General features: G+C 41.4%; 1 protein-coding gene across 1 annotated transcript in view; it reads left to right on the plus strand.

Moving 5' to 3' along the window:
• LOC134590896 (vesicle transport protein SFT2B-like) overlaps window positions 1-26,414 on the plus strand; it is a 147,545-nt gene that overhangs the window by 84,461 nt on the left and 36,670 nt on the right. The window contains exons 5-6 of the mRNA XM_063444434.1: window positions 5,066-5,101; window positions 16,758-16,816. Of these exons, the coding sequence (XP_063300504.1) occupies window positions 5,066-5,101; window positions 16,758-16,816 (95 nt within the window). The remainder of the gene's footprint in view (window positions 1-5,065; window positions 5,102-16,757; window positions 16,817-26,414) is intronic.

The raw sequence follows: 26,414 nt of genomic DNA on the forward strand, positions 1-26,414 counted from the left end.
TTCAGAGGTTTCCCCTGTGGCCTAAGTCTAGCACCCAGGACCTTCTTAAAAAATACAATTTTACCTTTAGCTATTCCCAGGAACCTAGGGATTACTTGGACAATATTCTGATTGTCACTCCATCACTACGGACAGGAATTGCCCATACCAATCTAACCTTGCTATGTCTCCATGAACATGGCTGATACAGAGCTCATACAGACCATGTTTCTGGGTGCAAACATTACACACATTTACAGGACAAATCAACATCTCCCAAGAAAGGAGTCTCAAAATCAGAAACCAAAAACTCTGCTTCTTCTCCAGAAGACATTTGTTTCAGTAAGAAAATACACAGTCTTGAGGGTCTCTAAATTCTACAATAGGATTAGTTCCCTTGGCCCAATGGAACTCCAGAAGAATTCAGTTGAATTTCCCAAAACAATTCAACTACAAAGATAACAATTAGGATCAACTCATTCATATTCCTCTTCTTGTAAAGAATCGGTTAAGATGGTGGCTACAAGAGAAGAACAAGGGTTCTTCTCCTACAAGGGTTTCCATTAGAAGATCCTCCATTGCAAACTGTAACAACATATGTCAGTCTTTTAGGATGGGGAGCACACATAGGGTTGACCTAGACACAAGGTATTTGGAAGACATCAGAAAGAACTCTTCTCTCAAATCTCTGAGAACTCAGAGTCATTGTAAAAAAGCCATCAGGAAACTCAACCATGTCATCACAAGTCTATGGCTCTTTATAAGAACAGACAACAGAGCATTAGCCATTTACATAAACCGTTAAGAAGCAACCAACTCCTCAAAGAATTGACTCCTCTGGGAACCTTATGGGTTCAGAGAATCTCTTAGCAGATTACCTCAGCAAAATCTACATTCTCTTGGAAGAATGGAGTCTGAACCCGAGAGTGAGATCCTGATGGGAAAAGTGGGACATGCCTCAGATCGACCTCATGGCCACAGGAAGAACACTCAAGTTTTAAATTTCTTCTCCCTAACACCAGACCCACAAGCCAATATGATCTGGGATATGTTTACCTCCCCCCCCCCCCCCCCCCCACCTCCCCTACTCTTAATCATGAGAGTTCTGAAGAATCTTGAAAGAAGGGAAGAAAATTATAACTATTATTCTCATTTGGCTCAGAAGACTGTGGTATTCACTTCTTCTGCAAAAACGTTGGAGACTATCTCCCATATCAGGTTGTCTAATTCAAGGCCTAGCCACCCATCCCATACTGCCATCTGGAACTTGGGGGCGTGCTTGTAAAAGGAGGATACTAAAAAATCAAGGTCTCTTAAAATCAGTTATAGAGCAAGAAAACCACCTCCTCTTGCTATAACCGTTTATGGGACACCTTTAAAAATTGGACAAGAGAGAAAGCCTTCAATTTTCAGCATCCTTCTCACCTTCAGGTATCTGAGTTCTTTCAAGCAGGACTAGACAAAAAAAGTCCACTCCTCAGCACTCTCAGCCCTTTATAATATCTCATGGGCCTCTAATCTCCTTATATCTTGCTTCGTCAAATCTGCCATAAATATACATCCACCATCTAGAAGTTCGATCCACCTTGGAGTTTAGCCATGGTTTTAAATAAATGAAGCAAACTTCCATATGCCCCTATCACAGACATCTCTATACAATAAAAAGTATAGACCAGATTCCTAGTTGCCAACTCAACTGCAAAATGTGTCTCAGAATTACAAGCCTTTTCTACTGCACATACCCTCATATTTCATGATAAAATGGTGTTGAAGACTTTTTTTCCGAAAGTATTACCAAACTATCATCTTCTTCAAGAAGTTGTTCTCCCATACTTCTTCCAATCCTCTTAGCCTAGAAGAGATCAAGCTTCGTGAATTGGATTTCAGTGAATGTATTATAAAGTATTTATCAGTCAAATCAGAGTTCAGGAAATCCAATAAACTGTCTTCCTTTAGGCACTCGCAAAGGAGTAGCAGCATCTTTATCAACTTTAAGACACCTTGCACCTCCAGATAAAATCAGGGCTCATTCCACCAGATCTTTGGCTACTTCATGGGCTACTTGGGCAGAGGTGTCTTTGGGAGACATATGGAAAACAGCCACCTGGTCTTAACCTACAACCTTCATCAAACACTACAAGCTGGATTTGTCGCCCGCTTCATCTGCCTCCTTTGGCAAGGGAGTCTTATCTTCACTTAACACTCATAATAAAAAAATACATTCTATTTTGGTTTTGCATCAAACTAGGTGTCATTTCATCCTTAATGTTGTTTTCCTTTCCTTAGATTTACAGCTTGGGTATTACCGATAAGTGATGCTGCCATGGTTAGCCAGGAATAATTACCTGTAATTTTTGTTTCCTGGATATTTATCATAGCAGCATCAATCTTCCAACCTTTTTTCTTTTTTTATTCTTTGCTTTCATTAGAACTCGACTGTTGTATAGAAGGAGGAAGGGACCCTTTATACATACAGTCTCTCTTTTTTATTGGTCAGTTCCTAATCTGGTCTGGGGTGGAGTTACCCATAAGTGATGCTGCCATGATAAATAGCCAGGAAAATATTACAGGTAAGTATGTATTACATTTTCCTTATTTCACCCTGTGAATGGCCCTTTTCGTACATGACAATACTTTACTGGTCTTAGCAACTGCTGATTTACATTGCATATTATTGCCTAGTGCATTGTCTATGACAAATTTCAAATCCTTCTTGTGTTATCTCTTATTCACTACCAATTTGGGTGTAAGATGCTTGTGCATTTTTTACCCCAAAGTGCATAACTTTTTTTCTACATTCAATTTCATCTACCATTTAAGTGCCCAGGTGTCACATCATCCCATGTTCTGCGGAGATGTCTGGCCTTGGCTTCTGGTATCCAGTACTCTTTTTACAATTCTTCTTTAGTTTTCCTTGGGTTTTCTATTCTGTGTCTGGTTTTCTTTATGCTGGGTTCTGGATTCATTCCTGTATTCCGTCCCTGGAATTCCCAGTCTCTTGGATTAATTTAAATGCTTGTTTTATGTTGCCACACCCGTTCCTTTCCCCATGGTTTTCATATATAGTACTTTGTTTTGTCTCATCTTGTCTTGCTTTATTTTTATTCCCAGTCCATGTACAGTCCTGTCTTGTCCTGCCCATGTTATGTTAATGTTTCCCTTGTGTATTGTGTACATGTTCTGGGTTTAGCTTCCTATCCTTCTCTGGTTCTGGGTTCTACTAGTTTTATCTTGTTTTCTTGTTTGGTGCGTGTTCTAGTCTTGCCTCGTTTCTGTACTGGATACATGCTTGCTGCAGAGGCTCCCTATCCAGTTCCTGGGATATCATCTAGCTCCTAGCTCTTGGGATCCACAGTAGCTACATCAGGGACCTGGTATGTGGCCGCACAAACGCAGGTGCTCAACACCAGGGGGCATGTGGTTACCCTGCACCAGGCCCTGATAATCCACTTCCACACTGAAGACTCCCAACTTCTCATCAGGCACTCAGGGGTCCCGGTTTCCGTACCACCACCTGTGACACCAGGTCCCCAATCTTAAAACCTTCTGCAGCAAAGTAATAGCTCTTTAGCAGATAGCTATCTAATACTTGTGGGATTGCCATTATATGTTTTAAAGAGAACTCAGTAATAAAGAAAAGAAGAACCGTTTCTGAAAGAGGAAAAAAAGTAGGTTCGGCGTGACCATACTGCTTCGATGTGCTCCTTCTAATGTGCGACCTATAAATACTAAAATAGATGAAAATTTAGGTTTTCAATTTCAGAAATAAATGATTTTCAAGTGTTATTCTGTAGCTACCCTAGATTTGTACAAATTATGATGACAAACATGTTTTTAAATGACTTTTTCGATATATTTAATATTTTTGTTGATAATACATGATGTCCTAAAGGCTTTACATGTGTACGCTTAATGTCATAATACTGTACTTTATTCTAGCATCTCAATCATTCAAATTATTATATAAATTTTGCAAAAGTAGAAGCCATTTTGTGCTTTATGGAACCATTTTTTCCAATTTTTTTCCAGAGTTTGTGGTATGTTTTGTGCTTTTTGTTTTTTACTTGCCTTTTAGAATTCACTCAATGTGTGCTACTGTAGTAAAACAAATATCCTACATGTATATTTTTGACAAATTTTTTTAAGTATAGGACCAAATTACAAACTTGCCAAATCTATTTTAAATTTTCCAAACTTCATATCGAAGAACTCCATGGAAATGTTGCTGTTTGAGCGGATTAAATGTGTTGTCATTAATGGTACATGACCTATCCTAGCCAGATGCCCATGACCTGTTGTAGGCAGTTGTCAAGCTTGACAAAGACCACATTTAGGGTTGAAACATTGCTGTTCAACATATTGTTATACCTTATATTTTTTTTCTTCTACCTACTTTGTATGTCTTGTCCGGTAATTTTTGTTATGGTTATATGAAAAATTCAAATATTTTAAATAAAAAATGGCCCATGGCTGAATGCAGGCAGCAGGGCATTTTATAGGGTTGTGTTCATTTCTCACTTTGAGAGGGGTACTCTAATTATTAAAAGGTATCTTGGTCTCCCAGGACCATCAGACAAATAATTGCCACTGGTAAACATCTACATGACTGGATTATTCCATCATGGGTCCTTAAGTATAGGAATTACCATGACATAATAGTTCTGTCATGTAGTGGCTAGGGATAAAAAAAAATAAAAAATGAGGTCTAATGAGGTCAGACAAGCAGGCAGATTAGGGACAGAGCCACCAGCTGCAGACTGGAATAAAAGTAAGATTGTACTATATTTAGAGGGGTTAAGGGGGGGGGGAGGAGGGACAGAGGTGCTTAATGGTTTTTTTTTTAACAGTATAGGGTCAGAAATACATGTTTGTTACTATTAGTCACAATTTAACTCAGCTATGCAGTCAGGAAAAATAGTTTAATGTAGAATGCAGACCAGAAAACAAGTTACTGAGTGTAAAAAATGTACATTAATAAATTAAAATTGTAAATATAGTTTTTACACATGCATATACAGTGTTATAGTATGATCATAATTGTAACTTAAAAATAAGAGCTTGCGTTTTAAAAATTTTTGTCTTTCAGGTTTGTTTGGTGCTAACTTTATGTTCTGCTCTTTGGGTGAGTATGTTTCATTGCACAGTTTGCATCTACATGCCCTTTCTGTATATGTATATTAAGAGTCCATTGAGATTTAGTAATAAAATAAAGTAAACAATTTACGCATACACACTACCTAGCAGAATTTAAAGGAAACCTGTCGAGGCCAAAACTACTTTAGCTGGAAATTCCATCTATACAGTTTTACGCATACAAATCAATGAAGAGCAGTGGAGAAGCGCAGGCGGACCGGTGGTGGCTGTTATAGAAGTGTATCACCGACCTCTGTAATGAGATAGTGACTGGAGAAGAGAGGGCCTGGTAATTGGTGACCTTTTCCCATTAACAGGACTAAAACTGGCCGCATTATAGACTTTGTGCATTTATTACTTTTTTTTTTATCTCTACCTTGTAGAGATTTAGTATTTTTGTTTATTTTAACCACTTAAAGCATCACTGTCACCAGATTTCCTATAGATCCCCAATAGGGGGGTCCATTGGCCAGGGGGGTCCATTGGCCAGGGGGGTCCATTGGCCAGGGGGGTCCATTGGCCAGGGGGGGGGAGGTGAGATTTACTTACCTAAACCTGTCCCTCACAGGTGCTGCCATTTTCTTCCCGAGGGATATTTTTTAGCTTCTGCTTCAGCATCAAAAGTCAACATCACTGTTGTATTCTCGCACATGTTCAAGAGTACAACATTAATGTCTATAGAGGATCCCGCAAGACAGCAAGATCCTCCATAGACAGACCCAATTCCCTGCAGATGTCATGGGTGACAACTGGGGGATTTACACTTCTAGATGGCAGTAGCTTTACCCAGTGTCTAAAAGTGGCAGGCATAGAATTCATTTTTGTGAAATTTTAGCACAGTCAGTAAGAGTATTTCAGAAACAGTCTATCTTTATAAAATACTAATTTGTCGGGGGGGGGGGGGAGGAGGTGGATGTGTGCAGAGGTGTGTGACAGTGCACTTTAAGAACCACATGATTGTCTATGTAGTAATGCAGTGCAGGGCTTTAATATCAGAGTCGCACAGACAGTCATGCTGTAAAATGACCGGCAGGGGTTAAATCCATTTGTCTTTTGATACCTGAGGGTCCCTCCCTCTATCAGCTGGGGTCAGAATTAGTTATTATTATTATTATTTTTATATAGCGCCAACAAATTCCGTAGCGCTTTACAATGGGCAGACTAACATATATGTGATTGTAACCAGACAAGTTTGACGCACAGAAAAAGAGTGCGTGAGGGCCCTACTCAATGAGCTTACATGCTAGAGTGTCACAAAAGGTTAGGTAAGTAGATTGGTAGAATAGTATTCAATGAAGATTTAGTGCAGGGTTTTGGAGCCATTAACAGTTTAATTGATATGCTTTTGTGAAAGCCCTAGAGAAGTCTTGGATACGAGCATCAGAGGTGAGAGTACGAACAGAGGATAGACGCAGGTCTACAACAGAGTGTAGGGGCTTACACGGGATATATTTGTGTATTAGGGAGGATAGATAGGTGGGAGTAGCATTATGTAGAGATTTGAAAGCAAGAACAATAATTTTATTTTGAGCCCTAAATCTTACAGGAAGCCAAAGCAGGGACTGACAATGGGGTGAGGCATGGGAGGTGCGGGCGGACAGGAAGATGAGCCTCGCCGCTGCATTCATTATAGACCAACCTATGCTCTGTGTGCAGAGCCCAAAGTGAGCGGTGCATCAGGGATTTAAATGGGGATCCCCATTTGAATTGAATCCAAATTGTTACAAAGCGGTGTGAGCTGGGAGCCTCTGCCAGCTCGGGCTATTTTCAGTAGCCCCAGATAGACTGATGAGTATGCAGTGTTCAAAGAGAGCCATACAGCTATTTAAACCTATTGAAAGCACCGTAGCTGAGCGATCGCAATCAGCCATAGTGATTCTCTGTTAGCAGGTTGTTTGCTATCTGAACAAACCCTGACCAAATCAAACTCAGCCAGAGTGTTTCTCTCTTTGGATCTGTGATTGGGTCTCTCTCCATGCCCCAATGGCATTTTAATTAGTTGCCCAGCACTGATACCAATGTATTGGGCATACTATTTTCAATGTTAAAGATATAAAGCTGTTATACTGAAAATAGCCAGTAGATGGCAGCAACATACCACTCTGTATTATCTTAAATTTCCCTTTGCTAATATTAGGATTAAATGAGGAATAATATTATGGAATAAGATAAGATTTAGAATACATATTAGGTTTAGTAATCTGTTAATTATTAGGTTTATATTTAAAATGGGTTTAGAATTTATTTTAGGATTGGGATTAGTTTTCAGATTAGGTTTCAGATTAGGTTTGGATTATGATTAGAGGCAGAACGGGAAATCCTTTGCGGACTTCAGCGGAGGGAATTCTAACACTATTTATAGGGTTAAGATTGAGATAAGGATTAAGGTTAAACTTTATAAATAAATTGTTTAACCCCTTAAGGACACATGACGTGTGTGACATGTCATGATTCCCTTTTATTCCAGAAGTTTGGTCCTTAAGGGGTTAAAAAGGTCACCTCAATAAAGCTCAAAATATATCTTCTAAAAACCCCAATGGTGTTCACTTTTGCAAATGGTATGCATTTGCGGAGTAATTTAAATATGGGAGGTAAAGTGCCCCAAAATGCATCCTAGATCTATTTCAATTTGTCTTTTCTTTTTAAAAAATTGCAATGTGCAGTTTATAAATTCAGCTTTTTCACAAAAACTTGACATTGGTATATGAATAGGGTCATCCGATATTTATGAGATATAGCTGAATTCAATTTAGTGCATGGTATGGATTTATAAGGTCATTTAATCTGTCAAACTGCTACCATTTGCCAAAATGCCATTAAATTCATCAATGAACATTCTTATTGTAAAAACTTAAACATTTAGGTCTCTTATATTGCACTGTAACCTCACAAATGAGTGCCAAAGGCATACACTGGCGGTAATGATTTGTTCAGAAGAGTTTGCTGAGCATAATTTGGGGTGCTTTATCACAGTAGCACATATCGGATTTCAGAAATTGACAATTCAATTGTTATGAGTATGTAAAGAATGAAAAAAACAATTATCACAACATTTGACATAAACTGGCGTTAAAAATGGTAGCATGCTAAAGCACAATATACACTATCTGAGATACCCTGGAATGTCTACTTTCACAAATGGTATGCCTTTGTGTGGTAATTTCAACAGTGAAACTGCTATAACGCTCCAAAATGAGACATAGGCCAATCAAATCAATCTATTTAAATTCTAACTGTAAAAACTAAAATGGACATGTCTCTTATATGGCACTGTAGTGTCAAAGGATAGTGGCAAAAGCATACATTGGGGGTGTTGTTGTACTTAGAAGATGTAGCTGAACTCAATACTTTGGTATAGTAGTAAAACACAACAAACTGTCATTTTTGTAGAGAGAATAATTGGTATACAGTGTCATTGCGCAAGGCATGAGGACCCCAAATGTAAGTCTTGCAAACATTGAGTGACAGACACCAGAGGTTTCTTACTGCCTTTCCCAGAAAAGGCAGCGCATCTACAAAAAAGCAATGAAAATTATGAAATGAATGAAGGTGGTACTCATAGGAACAAACAAAGAAATGGGAGCAATGAAATGGACAGATTTTAAGAGATATTATCTTAAAATGTCCCACACCCATTTGTCGTTCAATGCTCGGCAAACATCAACTGCATATATAATGTACTTGTGCAAGTGTGTGAGACTGGGAATGATCTCTCACTGCATATTTGCGAGGAATGTGTGTGACTAGGCATTGATTTGCAATATAGCCACACACAAAACGTATGCATGCGTAAAACTGTAAAACTGGCTTCTGTTTCTGCTTCCTTACATCTACAGCCTGTTTACATACATATAAATTATATCCTTGAATATTCGGTTTATATAAAAAGTATCCAAGTCTCATAATGCGAGTGCCAAATAAGAGTTTGGGATATCTGGTTGCCTGTTTTTGTAGTCTTAATGTAGCCATTACAGCCTTGTATGTCATCACCTTTGCATTCCGTATATATAATAAAAACACTAAAACACACAAAGAAATACATTATGATGGAAGTCTTCATCCACAAAGTCTCTATCATCCCCCCCTACTTGGTCTCTGAGTAGGGGGATAATATCTACCTTCCTGGACTTCTCCTCTGTTACTACTGTCACTCCCTCCAAGACTTACTCTTCCTCTATAGCCACCTCTATAACAACCTCGTCCCCTTTTCTCCTCTTGACTAAAACTTGCAGTCACTATTCCCATGTCCTTCCTCTCTGCAATACACACATTGATTTCTGCCTAATGGTAGCCTGTCAGTCCTATTCTCACCTCTCCTTTCTATCTCTCCTCCTTGTCTACCCACGCCTCTAATAGCTACTGCTAGCATATCTGCTTTCTTTTTCATCCTGCGTTCCTCCTCACATTTCGTTTCAGCTTCCCTATTCATATAATGTCAGGATTACTAGTTGATCCAGCACGCAGAATTATATCACACCTAGGACTAAAGGTAACGTCTTACCGGGCCTTAGACTGGCCGGACTTAACGTTCCAGAGAATAGTCAGAATACTTGCAGAGGTCAGGGACACAGAAGGAGACACAACGAGAGAAAGCCAAAAGTCAAGGATACCAGCATTCAGGGAAGTCAAAACAAAGCCAAAGTCAATAACCAGAAATAAACGATCAGGAACACACTCTCGGATAACCAACTAAGGGAAACCACGACAAGGCAAAAGGTAATTTGGGTTTAAATAACCCTCCTAGAGCCGTAATTGGCTTTATGTGGCCTCTGACCCAAAAAAAAACGTGTGCCGCCGTCGCACGTACCACAGGTATGTAAAGGGGTATACACTGGGCTAAGGGAGTATTTCTCCCTTAGCCCAGTCAATATGAGGATTGTGCTTAATGATCCAAGGAAATCCTAATATAATGGGACAAGAAGGAGAAGCCATTATCTGGAATGTTATGTTTTCCTTGTGTAAAGCTCCTATAGAAATGTTAAGAGGCATGGTTTTGCGGGTAATTAGAGGTTGAGAGAGAGATCTCTCGTCAATAGCCTCAACAGCCAGAGGTGGTGAGTGTATTTTTACAAAATGCATGTCAATATAGTTTCCTGCTGCATCAGGGCTTTGCATGAAAAGCTTTTCTTGTTGCAAAGGGAAGTGATGTCAAGGATAAATCTATTTTGGTTATTACCAGAGGACGTATCCATCACACTTAAGACCTGTCCCCTTAAGGTTCTTTGGTGGCAATTTCATCAAGAATTGCCTCGGATAATCCTTCTTTAAATGCAGAGATCAGTACGCTATTAGTCCAGTCTACCTCAGAAGCCAAGGTACAATATTCTATGGCATAATCAGAGATAGACCGGTTCCCTTGCTTGATACGCATTAGGGCAGTGGAAGCGTCATTCTCCCTGCCTAATGGTTCAAATGTTAATTTAAATTCCGCAAGGAATTCTTGGTAGTTTAATTAGCTATTGTTTGCAAATAAGCAGAGGCCTACCCAGGTGTTAAACATTCCTAGTGGGTGGTGATTTTAGGAGTTATATAAGGGTTGTTGTCATTAGCTTGGCTAATAGAGGTTGGTTGCTTCATCTAAGTGTGTGGTTGGAGATATTCTGGAGATAAACTGTAGGTAATCTGAGGTATTCAGGAGGATAAATAAAAAGTAAAAATGTGTTTGATTTAGATTATTCACCTCATTTCACCTCAGTTCTCTATCTTGCAGCAGGGAATTGTATTTTTGAAGTCTGAGATTTGTAAATTATCTGGTAAACAAACCCAGGCTGGAACTGCTGCAAAGCCACTGCCGCAGAGACGTACTAGGAATGGCAGATGGATCACTGTAGGATCTGGTAGACTTATTATTGATTAATATATTCATGCTGTACCAAAGGTTTCATACACCTTTCCTCATGCCCTGCAGTAGTCATTTTTCATTTTGTCCAAAAGAGAATGTGCCCTCTGTCCCCGATACTTAAGGTTTATTGCTGTCAAAATGCTTAGCATATTTCCCTCATTACAGAGCTCTTTGATCATCTTAAGAGATATAAAAAACTGACCAAGGGGGGGCGGAGCCTAACCGCGTAGCAGACCAGACGTGCCCGACTAGGGCTCCTGCATCTGGGGACACAATCCGGGGTAATCCAGCCCCAAAAACGACATTTGCCTACCGCAAACTATCCCACGAGACCCGGGAGAGGCTGCCGAATCGAACGGTACCTTTCCCGACCAAATCGATACTGAAAAGAAGTTTGCGGCCTACACGTGGAAGAGGCCTGGGGAGACGGCCGCTCCCCGGACTCACTAACAGCAGCTGGACACCTCGGGGAACACCTCCCCCCCCCCCACTGGACCGACGGGGGTTATCTCGGTCCGCATTAACACACCTCACCTACCGCACAGCCTGCTGATGGCTACATTTAAGGTCGTTATCCGCCCAGCGAGCCCTCACAACATGACGGACGCATTTACCGTCAGGAACAGGCAACAGCCCAATCTAGACGGGAACACTATAATAGATGGCGTGCTACAACGCATCGATGACCACTTCACCCGATTCTGGGAGAAACTAGAAGAACGTTTGAAGACAGCAACTGGGGAACAGAAAAGCGTGCAACCACAAGCGGGTAAGAGGGGGAAGGGGACCCCACAGGGTGTTAACCCCCTCCACATCCCCGACCCACGTAATTATGGCCCACCGACGAAGTTGACCAAGCAAGCATACTTCCCAAACCACCCCCAAAGGGGACAGTGGCCAGGGGCTACAGCGGCAACTGGCAAAAGCCGCCCCACAAGCCTTCCCGGGCCGAAGACCGATAGGAGCTACCCTCCCAAGCATCGACCACACCGCCGCAGAGCAAGCCACCGCAGGCGGTGGCGTAACACCCTAGCTCAACACGGCTCCCGACTGAGGATCAACCCGGCCTCACAGAGTTACCGAGTTGGTGGATTAATGGTGCAGGCCTTCACGAAAACCTGGGGCTGGCAGGCGGCCGCCACATATCCGCAACTGATTGCCACCAGAGGCGATCCCCTGACCCTGGGGGCCAACATACACAACACCTTTGACCAGCATGCCTATGCTCTGAAATCCCGGAACACCCACCAGTCCGCAATACAGCTTCTTGCCACACGCGAACAAACCGGAGTAGAGTTGTGGCCTCCCCCAGTTGCAGGGACTGTCTCTCCCACATGGCCCTTGTGCGGAGTCGGCTGACTCGGGACTGGAACTGATACACTAGTAGGAGACACTGGCGGACGGCCCAAGCTTGAGAACAAACCTGCATTCCTGTTATATGTCGTCGCCGGGTTACCTACACCAGGTATGAAGCACCCACCTGCTGGCAACCACCCCTTTCGGGGCAACAACTGAACTGTTTGAAGCTCGGACTGCACTTGACTTGCAGGCCTGCTACACAACCCTGCAGCCGCTATGCCGTACAGACCCTGCACACTGCTTTTCTTATTATGTATAGTGACTCAGTTAATATTTCATTTTGGACTTTGGACGCTCCTTAACTACTATGATACCATGAGAATGTCAGCCTAGAGTCATGTTTGCCTTTCTTAACTTCGCTACCTAGGCCTGACCTCTTACTTAATTTTTATTGTTAATTTTTTTATGTTGCCAAGCATGTCGACAACTCCATAAGCGTGCCCTAGCATTTTAGCAGATTTCCTGTACTATTTTCTAGGGCACTACAAGCCTGCTTATAAATGTTACTAGCCCACTGCAATCCTGATTTAAATACCTTACCAAATTCGTGCGGAGTGAAGGGCCGAGGGGGCAGAGTGCGTCGCCTTGAGAGACCCTAGGGGCCTCAGCTAAGCTTGTAATGTTGTGTTCCCCTGTTCTGCTTTAGTTTATTTTATTTTCTAAGCTATTTCACCTAGAGCACTATACTGATATAGCATTAGACAACCGTATCACATAACGAGCAGCCATACTGCAGGTGACCTATACTTTTACAAGTTGATATCTTCTTTAGCCTGACCATAATCACTTAAGAATGTGCAGCAACTACACTTTTACGCCGTCAGTTTTCTCATTAAGCATGTTTAATTTTTTATGAAAGCCCTCACTGTTTAGCCAAGATGAGGATTACTTATGTGTTTTTTTCTGCTGTGGCCTTACACACTACTTATTTACTATGTGCCTAAGTTTTGCATAGCCTAAATGTTACTCTTCTATAGCCTATCAGGTTAGACACTGATACTAGCTACAACACGCTTTTGTTACACGACACGTTAACATAATTAAAAAAGAAGCATCATCACTCAGGAAATGTAAATTTTTAAGCTACCGATGTACGTACCCTTTACTGTAAATCGTTTTTTTTTGCATTTCCCTCTCTTTATTTCTGTATCCAATCTAATATGCTTCAATAAAAGGAAGATTGACAAAAAAAAAAAAAAAAAAACTGACCAAATTGAATCTTAAGGCTTCTTATAAGAATTTTAAGACGGCCTTTAAAACAAGGACTGGGCATTATAATTACACTATAAAAACTTTTGCTCATTGTAATTCTCTGTTTTCCACGACCTGATTGATTACATACTTAGATACTGTTTGCATACATGTCAATTATATATGAGTACTTTCCTGTTATACAGAACCACTATATCTATGTATAACAAAATTATTACCAAATGGTTTGTACTGTATACCTCAGACATGTATATTTTTTCAAACCAGTGTGCATTTTATTTAGTACATTATATATGCCAGGTGACTCCAAAACACAAGGTACATTTGAGTTTTCAGTATCATAGAATGGATAATTATCTTTTTCTCTGTCCATCAGTTATGGGTTGCACCACAACTGATATGAAGAAGTGCATTTGTACATTACAGTGGTCTCCAGAAGCTGTACCTGGAATTCAAGTTGAAGTCAGAAATTTCTTTCTGGTCCAGACTTGGATTGTTGCAATTCTACTTGTCTCTTTGTATTTTATGTTAGTGTCTCAAGGACTAGGGTCAGTTTTATCCTGCTTAAAAGATCTCATGGTTATCCATTACATCAATGTGGATTTTTTATATAAAAAAAATTATAACTATGATATTGGTAACAGTGAATTTTGGTCATAGTGCTTGCACCCAAGGGATGTGTGTACTGGCTGAAAGTGTGGTAATGCTTGGATCGGCTGAGCATGATTGTGTGTTTGGTTCTGGCTGATTGTGATTGGATGTGGATGACTACTCCCCAACACATATTAATCAAGGCTCAGGCAGGAGGGCGGGGCTAGCTGAGGGCAACTGGGAGGGCTGGAAGCTGATTCAAGAGGCTGAACCAGGCAGCAGCCAAGTGGTCTGAGAGTTTCCAAAGTCCCACGGTGTAGCCAGTTCCCAAACCTGGGTCCAGGGCTGGACTGGAAATAAGCAGCAGCCCTGGAAAGCAAGTTATGCCCACCCTATAATGCATTATGTCACATACTACATGAGAACCAACTGGTAGGAGAATAACACAGTGACAGGGAGCAAGAAAACTGCATGTAGTCATGCATATCTAGGCTGTCTTAACAGCCTAGATATGCATGACTAAAAGTACAATAATAAAACACACACAGCACTTACATGCAAGGAAAAGAACAGAGGAAATGAAGCCACTGCCTGCAGGAACAGACTGAAACAAAAAGTATTAATGGCGAAGGAAAGGGTGTGTGGCAACAAAAAAACAAACATTTAGAGGAATCCAAGATTCTGGGAATTCCAGGAATAGAATAAAGGAATGAACCCAGAAAACCCAGCATAAAGAAAACCAGACATTGAATAGAAAACCAGAAAAACTATACAAGAATTGTAAAAAGAGTACTGGATAGCAGAAGCCAGAAATGATCCACAGCCAGGAACAGGATGTGACAGAAACCCACAAAAGGTGGATCCAAAAGGCGTATTACCGAGCCTTAGAGTGGCCGGACTTAACATATTAATATAGCGAGAATCAAGGTCAAGAATACAGAAATACACAAATTCAAGACAAAGCCAGGTCAGAATACCAGAAAATACCAGTCAAATACGAAGCCGAGGTCAGGATACAAGAAATCACAAGGTCAAATACGAAGCCGAGGTCAAACACAGGGAATCACTAGGAGCACAAAGTGAGGATCTATTTAGAAAAAACAGCCGGGCAAATAATATGGGCCAAAGCAAGCCTTAAGTAGGCTTACCTGTGCACTGATTGGTCCACGTTATCATTTCGACTCAAAATAGATTAGGATCACAATGATGACGTGGTCACTTTAAGAACAAGCGGGACGTGCCTACACTCTATATAAGGAAGTCATGCCACACGGCTGCGTGGATTGGCTATATAGATGAACATATTACTGGGTCTAAGAATGGCCGGACCTAACGTAGAAAGAATAGTTATTAAAAAAGTTGAGGTCAGGAATATAGACAGAAACATAAACAGACAAAGCCAAAGGGTCAAGGATGCACTCTTGGATAATTAACTAGTTGAAACTACGACAGGTTTGGGTTTAAATAACCCTAAAACTCTGTTTATTCGTCCAAATGGGTTCTATGACCCCAGAACGTGAGTATGCGTTAAATACATGACAACGAACACACGTCATAATTGACGTTTTTGAGGGCGGCACTATAAATTAGCATGATACTTAATGCCGCTGGACCCGGGTGATGAAGCAGACGCGGCTCGGAGGGAGAGGCGCCGAGAACCAGGTGAGTAGCCTCCCCCTCCACCAGCGAGAACACACCGATTGTGCACCATGACAGTGGAAATATAAATTTTTTAATTATTGGTATTGGAAATGTTCTAGAAAACGTGAAGAATAATGAGTCTAAGGGAAGCAAACAGAACCTGGTATAGGAGAAATTAGGAATATAAATCATCATAGACATAGGTTTACAGAATTTCAATGACAGGAAGGTGGTAGGAAGAAGAAGAGTATTGTGTGTAATTGGATATAGAGACCATGAAGGGGACAAAAACAGTGATTGGATAGACTATATGTTTTAAGCTGTCTCCAAATCCAAAGGGTAGCTAGGATCAAAAAGTGAGAATTGTTCCATTGGGCAAAAAATGTATGCATCTTGCCAAGGTAAGGATTGTTCAAGAATTAGCCAATACATTTGATTTAAAGTTTGGGACCATTCATAAACTCTTATGAGTAATGTTACAATGTAAAAATTGTAGGGGTCAGTGAAGCCCACGCCGCCTTTATATTTAGTAGAGTTAATGTCTTGAATGAGAGACAGGGAAGTTTGTGTATCCAATTAAATTCTGAATAAGCTCTATAGAGTGAGGCAAAAAAGGATCTAGGTACCTGAAAGAAGGTAGCACACTTATTTTTAAAATATTAATATACCCATCCAAAAAAGTGGGGTAGGTTCCATGTGTGGATAGCTGCCATTAAAACTTTCAGTAGAGATAAATAATTTGCCGTGCATACATTTGATCAGGTGTGAATAGTAGAATTCCTAAATATCAAAAGGGGGAGGTGGTAATTTAATGGAAAATGTTTCTGCTTTATTGTGAAGTATTATATATGGATCACACACTCTTATAATAAATCGGCACACAAATTGTTATTTGTTATACAATGTGAAGATATTCTATATATATATATCATATATATTATTATAATAGTGTAAACTTTTTAGCAAAACCTGTATCATATTTGTTTTACTTTTTTTTCAGTGGAAGATTAAAGGACTTGCATTACTGTTTTGCTTATTGCAGTTTGTGGCAATGACATGGTATGTTTTATTTTTTATTATTTTATACTTCTAAATTAGCATTACATTTACTCATGATAGAAATGATTATGCACAATTTAGGAATGTGGTCCACCGTAGATAGAAAATCATCACAACATTTTGACTGACAAGCTCTTGAAAAAGGGTCTTTATCAAAAGGCTAAAACATTGTGACTTTATGTCTCCAATAAATATTCCTTGAATTAAATTCCTGAGTTGTGTATAGTCCTTTCTATTATTGGCCCTGCGAGGGAAGTATATCCTAGGAGGGTTGCACTCAGGGGGTTCTTATTACAAGTGCCTTGTCAGTATTTGTGTATACTAAATGCATTTAATTTGGTAAATAAGGAAAAATGATAAAGGAGGAGAAAATAATGCTAAAACGTAGGGAGCAATCAAAGTTACATAGTCATATAGCTTAAGAAAACAACCAAAAACTAGATTCCATCATTATAATCAAAATTCTCCTTGAATCAACAAACTGGATCCTCCCACTTGGAGGAGGTAGGTATTGTAAATAATAGTGGTAATTATAAATTCTTCTATATTAATTTATCTCTCTCTCTCTGTATCGACTCTGTACCCCTTGCCCAAGCACTGATAAATAATGGCACCGAGGGTTACGCACACATACTAGTCCTTTGTCCTTGAACCACTTTACTAGATTATACCAGACGCACAAATACACGAACTCTGGCCTTCAATTTTATTGGCAAAAAACTGTTGATTAATAATGACTGTTTTCGGAGGATATTTTTTGCGATTTACAACAAAATGTAATGCAAGCCAAAATTAGAGCAGCCAAACCCAATTTATCCGAGGCACATTTATTGCCCTTTTTTAATGACTAACCCTGTTAATCATTAAAAAAAAAATATTAGAAACTAAAAGCCTATGGGGTCTATAGTAGTATAAGGGAGGTCTTTAAACTCCTTCATGCACCCACCTGCCATTTCATGGTGTGGAAATGTCTGCTAGCTATTAACATACATACTCGGGGGGGGGGGGGGGTTATTGTCCCTCGCTCCAGCTCAGTGATAAAAATTGCTTCACATGTGAATGCCCTTATAGAGGCTTTTCCCACTATGCCAGCTCACTCTCTGCTTTTTTATGGCATCCCCATTTTTGTTCTAGTTTATTTATATATATAAATATATATGGACTTGATGGATTTGGAACAGAAGATTGTTGTGTTTGTGTGTGTGTATATATATATATATATATATATATATATACACACACACACAAAAACAAAAAAGGGAAGTATGAAGGCACTCAATTTTATCTAGTTCTATAAACGAAGAAACTCTTTAAGTAGTACTGCCTCGGTGCTCCACAATGGAACGAGGAATGTGCACTTGTCGGACACAAAAATGGTCCCTTATAATAAACCCAGAACAAAAATAATACATTTATTGATTATATATATTTTTTATTTATTATTTTTGTTCTTGGTTTATTATAAGGGACCATTTTTGTGTCTTCTGGACTTTTATGTCCATTTGACATTTATGTGCTTATGAGACACATAGGGACACATAGGTCCCGCGGACAGCTTCCTCTGCTGGTTCATGGGACGAACTGCAACCCCTAAAAATAAAAGAATAAGCCATGACGTCATTACCTTAAAGGGACCACGCCATCTAGGCGACCCAATGCTGTTTAGGCTTGCAGAGATGACGTGAACCAATGGGAACTCTTTTGAGCCTATTTAAGGTGTGCTTTAGCCTCCATTCTTTGCCCTTTTGTGGTTTCTGTTTGGATCCACGTTTAGTGCTCCCTTGTGATTTCCTGTGTTTGACCTCTGCTTCGAATTTGACTTCTCATTTTTGGTATCCTGTCCCCGGCTTCGTATTTGACTTCTGATTTCTGGTATCCTGACCCCGGCTTCGTATTTGACTCGTGATTTCTGGAATCCTGACCCTGGCTTTTTCTTGACTCTGAGTATTTGTTATTCCTGTCCTTGATTTATCTTGATCCTGTTTCTTGTTGTATTAATAAGTTAAGTCCGGCCATTCTAAGACTCGGTAATACGCCTTTCGGATCCACCTTTTGTGGATCTCCTCTTTCCTGTGTGGTGGGGTACGACTTCCGTGACACCCCCTTTTTGGTTCCCTTAGCACACCACCAGTCCCCTTTAGGGACTATTTCTTAATTCTGAAACGTTGACACTGCACAATTAAAAACTTTTTTTCTAACAAAGTCCTACGAGTGTCCATTCCTCTTAAATATTTGAATTATATATACACACACACCAATCTTCTTACTTGATTTAGGCATAAGGTCCCTCCATTGATTATTAATTTAACAGCAGCCACCTATAGGTGAGGGCAGAGTTAATACAATTAGTGTCTCGTTTGCTGCCTGTGGGTGGTGTCTGGGAGGGGACATTAGGTCCCCACAATTTATTTTTATTAGATCCCCCACCTGCTAACCACAGGTTGACAGGTGAGGACACCAAAAATTAATTAACCCCTACCTACCCCCCTCACCCTAAAAGTAATGAGGGGGGGCCAATAACTAGGTACCTGAAAAAAAATAATAAAATTAAAACTTAAAAACAGAGAACAAAAAGTTCAATGTCTCTGGATGTACACCTGTGCAAACAACCCCGGATGACCCGAGGGAGTAATGCCAAGTGTTTATTCAGAGACTAGTGTACCAATTTGAGACTCCAGATGTCTCAAGAAGGGGCATAACCCCATATATACGAAATCAAACAACAAAAAGGATAGATGTGGTCAGATTCAAGACATCAATTGAAACTAACCGCATCTCTGGAAATTACTATAGCGGTAGTGTCTAAAATTGCAATGCTGGCTGCAGGTTATAGGTGTTACTGTGAACCACTAAGGGTATCACTATAAACCCATGAACAGAAAAAAATGCTACTAAATATCAAAATGAAGTATATACATGAAATACTGCTAAATGCAAAAATAAAAAATAATAATAAAGTATATACAAATGATACTAGAGTTCTTTGCCTGTCAATAGAAGGGTATGTATAGGTAGGGATACATTATGCCATATGGCAACCGCAGCTCACCCCTAATTATCAGCTTTAATATAGTGTGCTATAAGGAGATGAGTATAAATCCCCAAGTCCCAACCATAAATACCTCCTATATAAATGGTAGTAGATACAGAGTAAATAGAGGCTCCAAATGGAGCTAGTACAGGGGTAAAGGGAGGTTGAGGAAAATATGCCGTGTTTAATAGCAGTCAAATTCGGACTGCTAGTTTAAATATAAGAAACCTCTCTCCCTGTTAATCCTATACGGAAATGAGTATAAATCCCCAAGTCCCAGCCATAAATACCTCTTACAAAAATGGTAATAGATACAGAGTAAACAGAGGCTCCAAATGGAGCTAGTACAGAGGTAAAGGGATATTGAGGAAGATATGCAGTATTAATAGCAGTCAAATTCGGACTGCTAGTTTTAACTTTTAAGAAGCCTCTCTCCCTGTTAATCTAGCTAGACAGGCATAGAAAGAGAAAAAGTAAATAGAAAATAAATTAGGTGATTAACATGGTGCTAAAACCACCAGTGCCCAGTGCTCATATACATGATATGAGGTGAAAAAAATTTGCCCAACGTACGTTTCGGTGCTAAAAAGGAGCACCTTCGTCAGGGGCTAGCATTAGACTGTTAATGAGTCTCTTTTATATGTGGTGTGCCAAAAGGCATGAGTACCTTCAACCAATAGGAACTGGGGGAGTGTGGTATCAGCTGTACTGCATTTCCCTCAATGTGTTCAATTCAAGCACCAGGATAGACGTGAGATGTTCCTGGGGGCGGGGCTTAATGCCGGTCACATGGTCCGGTATAACGTGGGACATGTGATGTGACCGGCCCCATGTGGTATGGGCTAAGCCAATGGTAGTGCTTGTCTGCAACTTGTTACAACCCCATCATGTAAATGCGACCTGTTCAAAAAAACCCTTCTATTGACAGGCATAAAACTCTAGTATCATTTGTATATACTTTATTATTATTTTTGCATTTAGCAGTATTTCATGTATATACTTCATTTTGATATTTAGTAGCATTTTTTTCTGTTCATGGGTTTATAGTGATACCCTTAGTGGTTCACAGTAACACCTATAACCTGCAGCCAGCATTGCAATTTTAGACACTACCGCTATAGTAATTTCCAGAGATGCGGTTAGTTTCAATTGATGTCTTGAATCTGACCACATCTATCCTTTTTGTTGTTTAAAATTAAAACTTACCAATTGATGTCTTCTTTTTTCTAAAATCTTCATTCCTGGCTAATCCATGGCAGCATTAGGATAGGGTTAGCTCCGCCCACTTGGCTGTTTAGGACAGGAAATAAAGGTATAAATACTCCTCCTACCAGACCGGATCTCCAGTCTTTTTTCCTGTCCTCTTGGCTGTGGACATGGTTTCAGGTAAGTTGCATTACCATTTTTGGATTCGGATTTGGATTTGGACTTGGACTACCTCTTCTTACCCAGGAGGGTTTAGCCGTACTCTTTGGAAAGTACATAAGGATTCTCCTGATCAGACCACTGGGTAGCGGTAAAACCTATCCGATGTAAGCTATAGTGGTAAATATATGCCTTGTATCCTTACTACATTACTGAAATGTTCATGTATTTCTGTTTTCCTATAGCATCCAGTCAGTGTCTCTCTCCTTGAGAGAATGTTCTATTTAGTTGTTTTTTTTTTTTTTTAGGAGGTTATGTTACAGTCTCTGTTCTCTGAGAAACTGGAAGAATTAGCAGCTTCCCTGATGCTGTAGTTGTTTTCAGACTTGAAACTATTCCTGTTTAACCTGGCCTATTCCTTTGGCAATACTGTGCTTCGGAACTTCGGCAATTCAGCTATTTGGACATTCGGAAGTATCTAGAGGCTGGCTTAACCCCAAATGTAAACATAGCAGTTTCTCTGAAACTGCTGTGTTTGCATCTGAAGGGTTAAAACCTGAGGGACCTGGCACCCAGACCACTTTGTTAAGCTGAAGTGGTCTGGGTGACTATAGTGTCCCTTTAATGCTCATGCTCACATTTCTTTCCCTTTTAAAATCTACTTTGATATGCTTAAAATAAGAAAATGTTTTGCAGCTTTCTGCAACATAACTCCAACCTCCCACACATGTTCCCTGCTCACAAAACATCTGGGTGATTAGAAGTTAATCGAACATTAGAGAGTTGGAAATACAAAACTGTATTCCTAACGCTATAGTATATCCCTGTCCCTAACTTTAGGTCCAAGCCCCCTGTGACAATTAAAATGTTAAAATGTTAAAATCCTTTTTTCGCTTATTTATTACTGGCATTTATAAAGCGCCAACATATTCTGCAGCGCTGTACAATTGAGAAATATACAATACAATATAAACAGACCAATACAAAAAGGTAGAGGGTCCTTCCCATGAGCTTACAATCTAAAGGTTAAAATGGGGAGATGAGACAAGGGAAGCAGCAATGTCACGCAGATGGAGGACCTAATCCGTATGTTTTCCTATGGGGATTTTGAAGACTTTGGACATCGGGGTTAAACTCTGTGTCTAGAAAACAGCCACTAGAGGATGTCTTAAAGCGGCACTGTCCTGCCGAATCCCGTTTTTTTTTTTTTAACCCCCCTCCACTACATCGAATTGACCCCCTAGTCACCCCCAAATGCCCCTAAGCCCCCCACATTACCTATTTTTTATTCTTTATTTTCTGCCCCGATCTTTATTCAGGGATCTTTATTCATGTCCCTGGGGGACACGTCATCTGCCCACACTAGATAGACTGTGAGATTCCCGCACATGCCCAGTGAAACACCTGGACATGCGAACGGGAATTTCACCTATTCATTCATTCATCAGACAGACGAATGAATAGAAAAAATCAAATGAACAAACACCGAATATCAGTGTTCGTTTGCTCGTTCGGTTTATTACAAGGAGGGAGCTACCGGCATGCAGCTCCCTCCTTGTAATATGTAAAGACAGAAGCGGCAGGGAGCTGTGCTCCCCACCACTTCATAAGCCCCCCAGGTCCCCCCTCACTCTATGGGGGTCAATATGACCCCCATAATAGCATAAGGGAGATTAAAATCTCCCCAATGCCCCTACTCGCTATACCCGCGAGTAGGGGCATGTCCTATGGCTGCTCACTGTAAAAAAAAAATGGTAATAAGGGGGGGGACACCTACTGTCCTCCCCCCCGGCCCCCACCCCTGGGCGGCGGATGGGGGCCATAATAGTAATGAGGGGGGGACCTACTGTCCTCCCCCCAGGCCCCCACCCCTGGGCGGCGGGTGGGGGCCATAATGGTAATGAGGGGGGGGGACACCTACTGTCCCACCCCGGCCCCCACCCCTGTGCGGCGGGTGGGGGCCATAATGGTAATGAGGGGGGGGACCTACTGTCCTCCCCCCCAGCCTCCACCCCTGGGCGGCGGGTGGGGGCCATAATGATAATGGGGGGGGGGGGACCTACTGTCCCCCCACCGCTGGGCGGCGGGTGGGGGCACTAAGTCAATTCCCCCCCCCCCATCAAGGTGACTAGGGGTCCCCAAGCCCCTAGTCACCCACCCCCCACCCAAATAAAAATGCCCCTACCTACCCCCCTCACCCTAAAAAATAGTGAGGGGGGAATAAAATTGCTAACCTGTAAAGTAAAATGAAACTTACCATTCGACGTCTTCTTTTTTTCTAAAATCTTCATTTTTCAGCCCCAAAAAAGGCCAAATAAAAAACCATCATACCCGTCGAACTAAAAATAAAATAAAAAAACAGACGAAAAAGAGAAAACCCGAGCGCAAAAAAAATAATCCATCTTCACCCATGAAGGGCTCCGCGCAGACTGAGCTCCGCAGGGCGGGGGAAGGCTTATAAAGCCTTCCCCGCCCTGCAATTAGGCTATGAACACTCTGATTGGTGGGTTTACGCCAATCAGAGTTCTCTTTGTCATTTTACACAGTGTGGGAAAATTCCAAAGAACTTTCCCACGCTTGTAAAATGACACAGAGCACTGTGATAGGATGGCTTGCAATCCATCCAATCACAGTGCTCTGTGTCATTTTACACAGCGTGGGAAAATTCCAAAGAACTTTAAACCAACCAATCAGTTCTAAGAGTGTTCTAAGCCTAATTGCAGGGCGGGGCAAGGCTTTATAAACCTTGCCTCGCCCTGCGGAGCTCAGTATGCGGCGTGCCCTCGAAGGGCGAACAAGGATGAAATTTTTTTTTTTTGTGCGACGGGTATGATGGATTTTTAGTTGGCCTTTTTGGGGGCTAAAGAAAGAAGATTTTAGAAAAAAGAAGACGTCAAATGGTAAGTTTAATTTTTTTTTTTTTACAGTTTAGTTATTTTATTCCCCCCTCACTATTTTTAGGGTGAGGGGGGTAGGTAGGGGATCGTTTGTTTTGGGTGGAGGAAGGGGGGTGACTAGGGGGCTTGGGACCCCTAGTCACCTTGATTGGGGGGGGGTTAATTTAGGGCCCCCACCCACCGCGCAGGGGTGGGGGCCAGGGGGGAGGACAGTAGGTCCCCTTATTGTTTTATTAGGGCCCCCACCCACCGCTCAGGGGTGGCGGCCTGGGGGGAGGACAGTAGGTCCCCCCCCTATCTTTATTTAGGGCCCCCACCCACCGCTCAGGGGTGGCGGCCTGGGGGGAGGACAGTAGGTCCCCCCCTTATTGTTTTATTAGGGCCCCCACCCACCGCGCAGGGGGGAGGACAGTAGGTCCCCCCCCCTTATTGTTTTATTAGGGCCCCCACCCACCGCGCAGGGGGGGAGGACAGTAGGTCCCCCCCATCTTTATTTAGGGCCCCCACCCACCGCGCAGGGGTGGGGGCAGGACACCAGCCGCGCAGGGGGGGGGGGGGTTATTAGTTTGTTTTTTTACAGTGAGCAGCTATAGGCTCACTGCTCACTGCTTACTACACATGCCCCTACTCGCGATATAGCGAGTAGGGGCATATTATTTACTAATACTAAGTAATCTTTACTTAGTATTAGTAAATTTGGCTGAAAGACCAATTTAGGTCTTTCAGCCTTTTAGTAGATAGCTCCCTGATACCGTGGGAATTAGGGAGTTATCTACTAAGCGGCTGCAAGATGCAGCCGCGGCAATGAATAGGATCGGAGTTTCATTCATTAGAATGAAATTCCGATACGAACAAAGTTCCGAATTGCATCCTAACACGAATGGAGAAACTCTTCTCATTCTGTTAGGATGCAATACTGACAGGAAGCATTGTGGGAACAGGGAGGAAAGCTAGGGATCATGGGAAATTTGCTCTGACCAGCGGAAATGAAGCACACTTTGCTCCTCCGCTGGTCAGAGCTGGTCAAGAGGAGGAATCCTCCATAAGGCAAAGAGTCCCTACTTTGTCTTGTGATTTTAAAGAAAACTAAAGAAGACAGGAAGACAATAATAACCGATCCCGAGAGAGGGGGAGAAGAGGAAGAGATTGAGGAAAGGTAAGTTCGGCATGACAGTGCCACTTTAATCCTGCACCCAGACCACTTTAATGAGATGGGTGCCTATAATGTCAATTTAAGCAGTATTGATACCGGAGAAACTGACGGAAGCGAAGCACAGAGAGATGGACACAGGTTTCTTCAGGAAGGAAGAGATTCTTTATTGGATCACCGATCGGGACTCAGAGGGACTAGCGTCACCAAAATACCACAAGTTCTGAGCCCCGGACAATAGTGCAGGCTCCTTAAATAGGCACATAACTCCTCCCATATTAAGCTCCACCCGCACATTCTCTTGACCAATCAATACAAGTAAGAATTAACTTCCTGCTTGACCGCATGGCTTGTCCAGCACAATGGAGGAGGGGAATACTACATCCTGTATTCTTGCACATGCTCCGTACACTACTGATCGTATCTTGCCTCGTGCAACCAACTGATCGATACGTCAGCATATGCACGTACACATGCCACGTGGTAATCTCGGCCTACTAAATTTATTTTTACCGAGATTCCACCACATTCCCCCCTTTGATGCCTCTTGATATTTCACAATTACTTGAGGCATCACTTAACCTTGGTTTGCATACACCGCAAGTTACCTTGAACCAGACCAGACTTATCTTATGATGTGAATCTTTAACACTCATCTTCCTGCATTGGTTCTCCCTGATCTAGAGCCTTATACTTATAAATCGCCATTATCTGTGCAGCAGCCTTCCTCTCTGCTATATTTTCTATCAGGCTTTGCACAGACCTAACTACTAAGGGTATAAGACACAGCAGGAGTAGACACAACATTAAAATCAGTAGGACTCCACCTACCACTGCCTTAAGCCCTCCAAACCACTCATACCAGCTACCAAACCAACTACTTGGATTATACCCTTTCCATACCTGAGTAGGCACATGCGCTAGTTTAACCATATGGCTAGTAAGCTCAGCTATTGCTTGCCCTTCGTCATCTATTTGAAGACAGCAATTGCTCAGGTTAAACTTCCCACATACACCTCCCTCTACTGCCAAAAGGTAATCCAAAGCTAATCTATTTTGGTAGACTGCTGTCCTCATCCTGGTATTATGCTTCGCTAGAAGATTGAGCGCTTGTGATGTTTCGTTAGTAATAATCTCAACCACCGCCTGTAATCT

The sequence above is a fragment of the Pelobates fuscus genome, chromosome 1 (assembly GCF_036172605.1).
Source record: "Pelobates fuscus isolate aPelFus1 chromosome 1, aPelFus1.pri, whole genome shotgun sequence".
Lineage (NCBI taxonomy): Eukaryota > Metazoa > Chordata > Amphibia > Anura > Pelobatidae > Pelobates > Pelobates fuscus.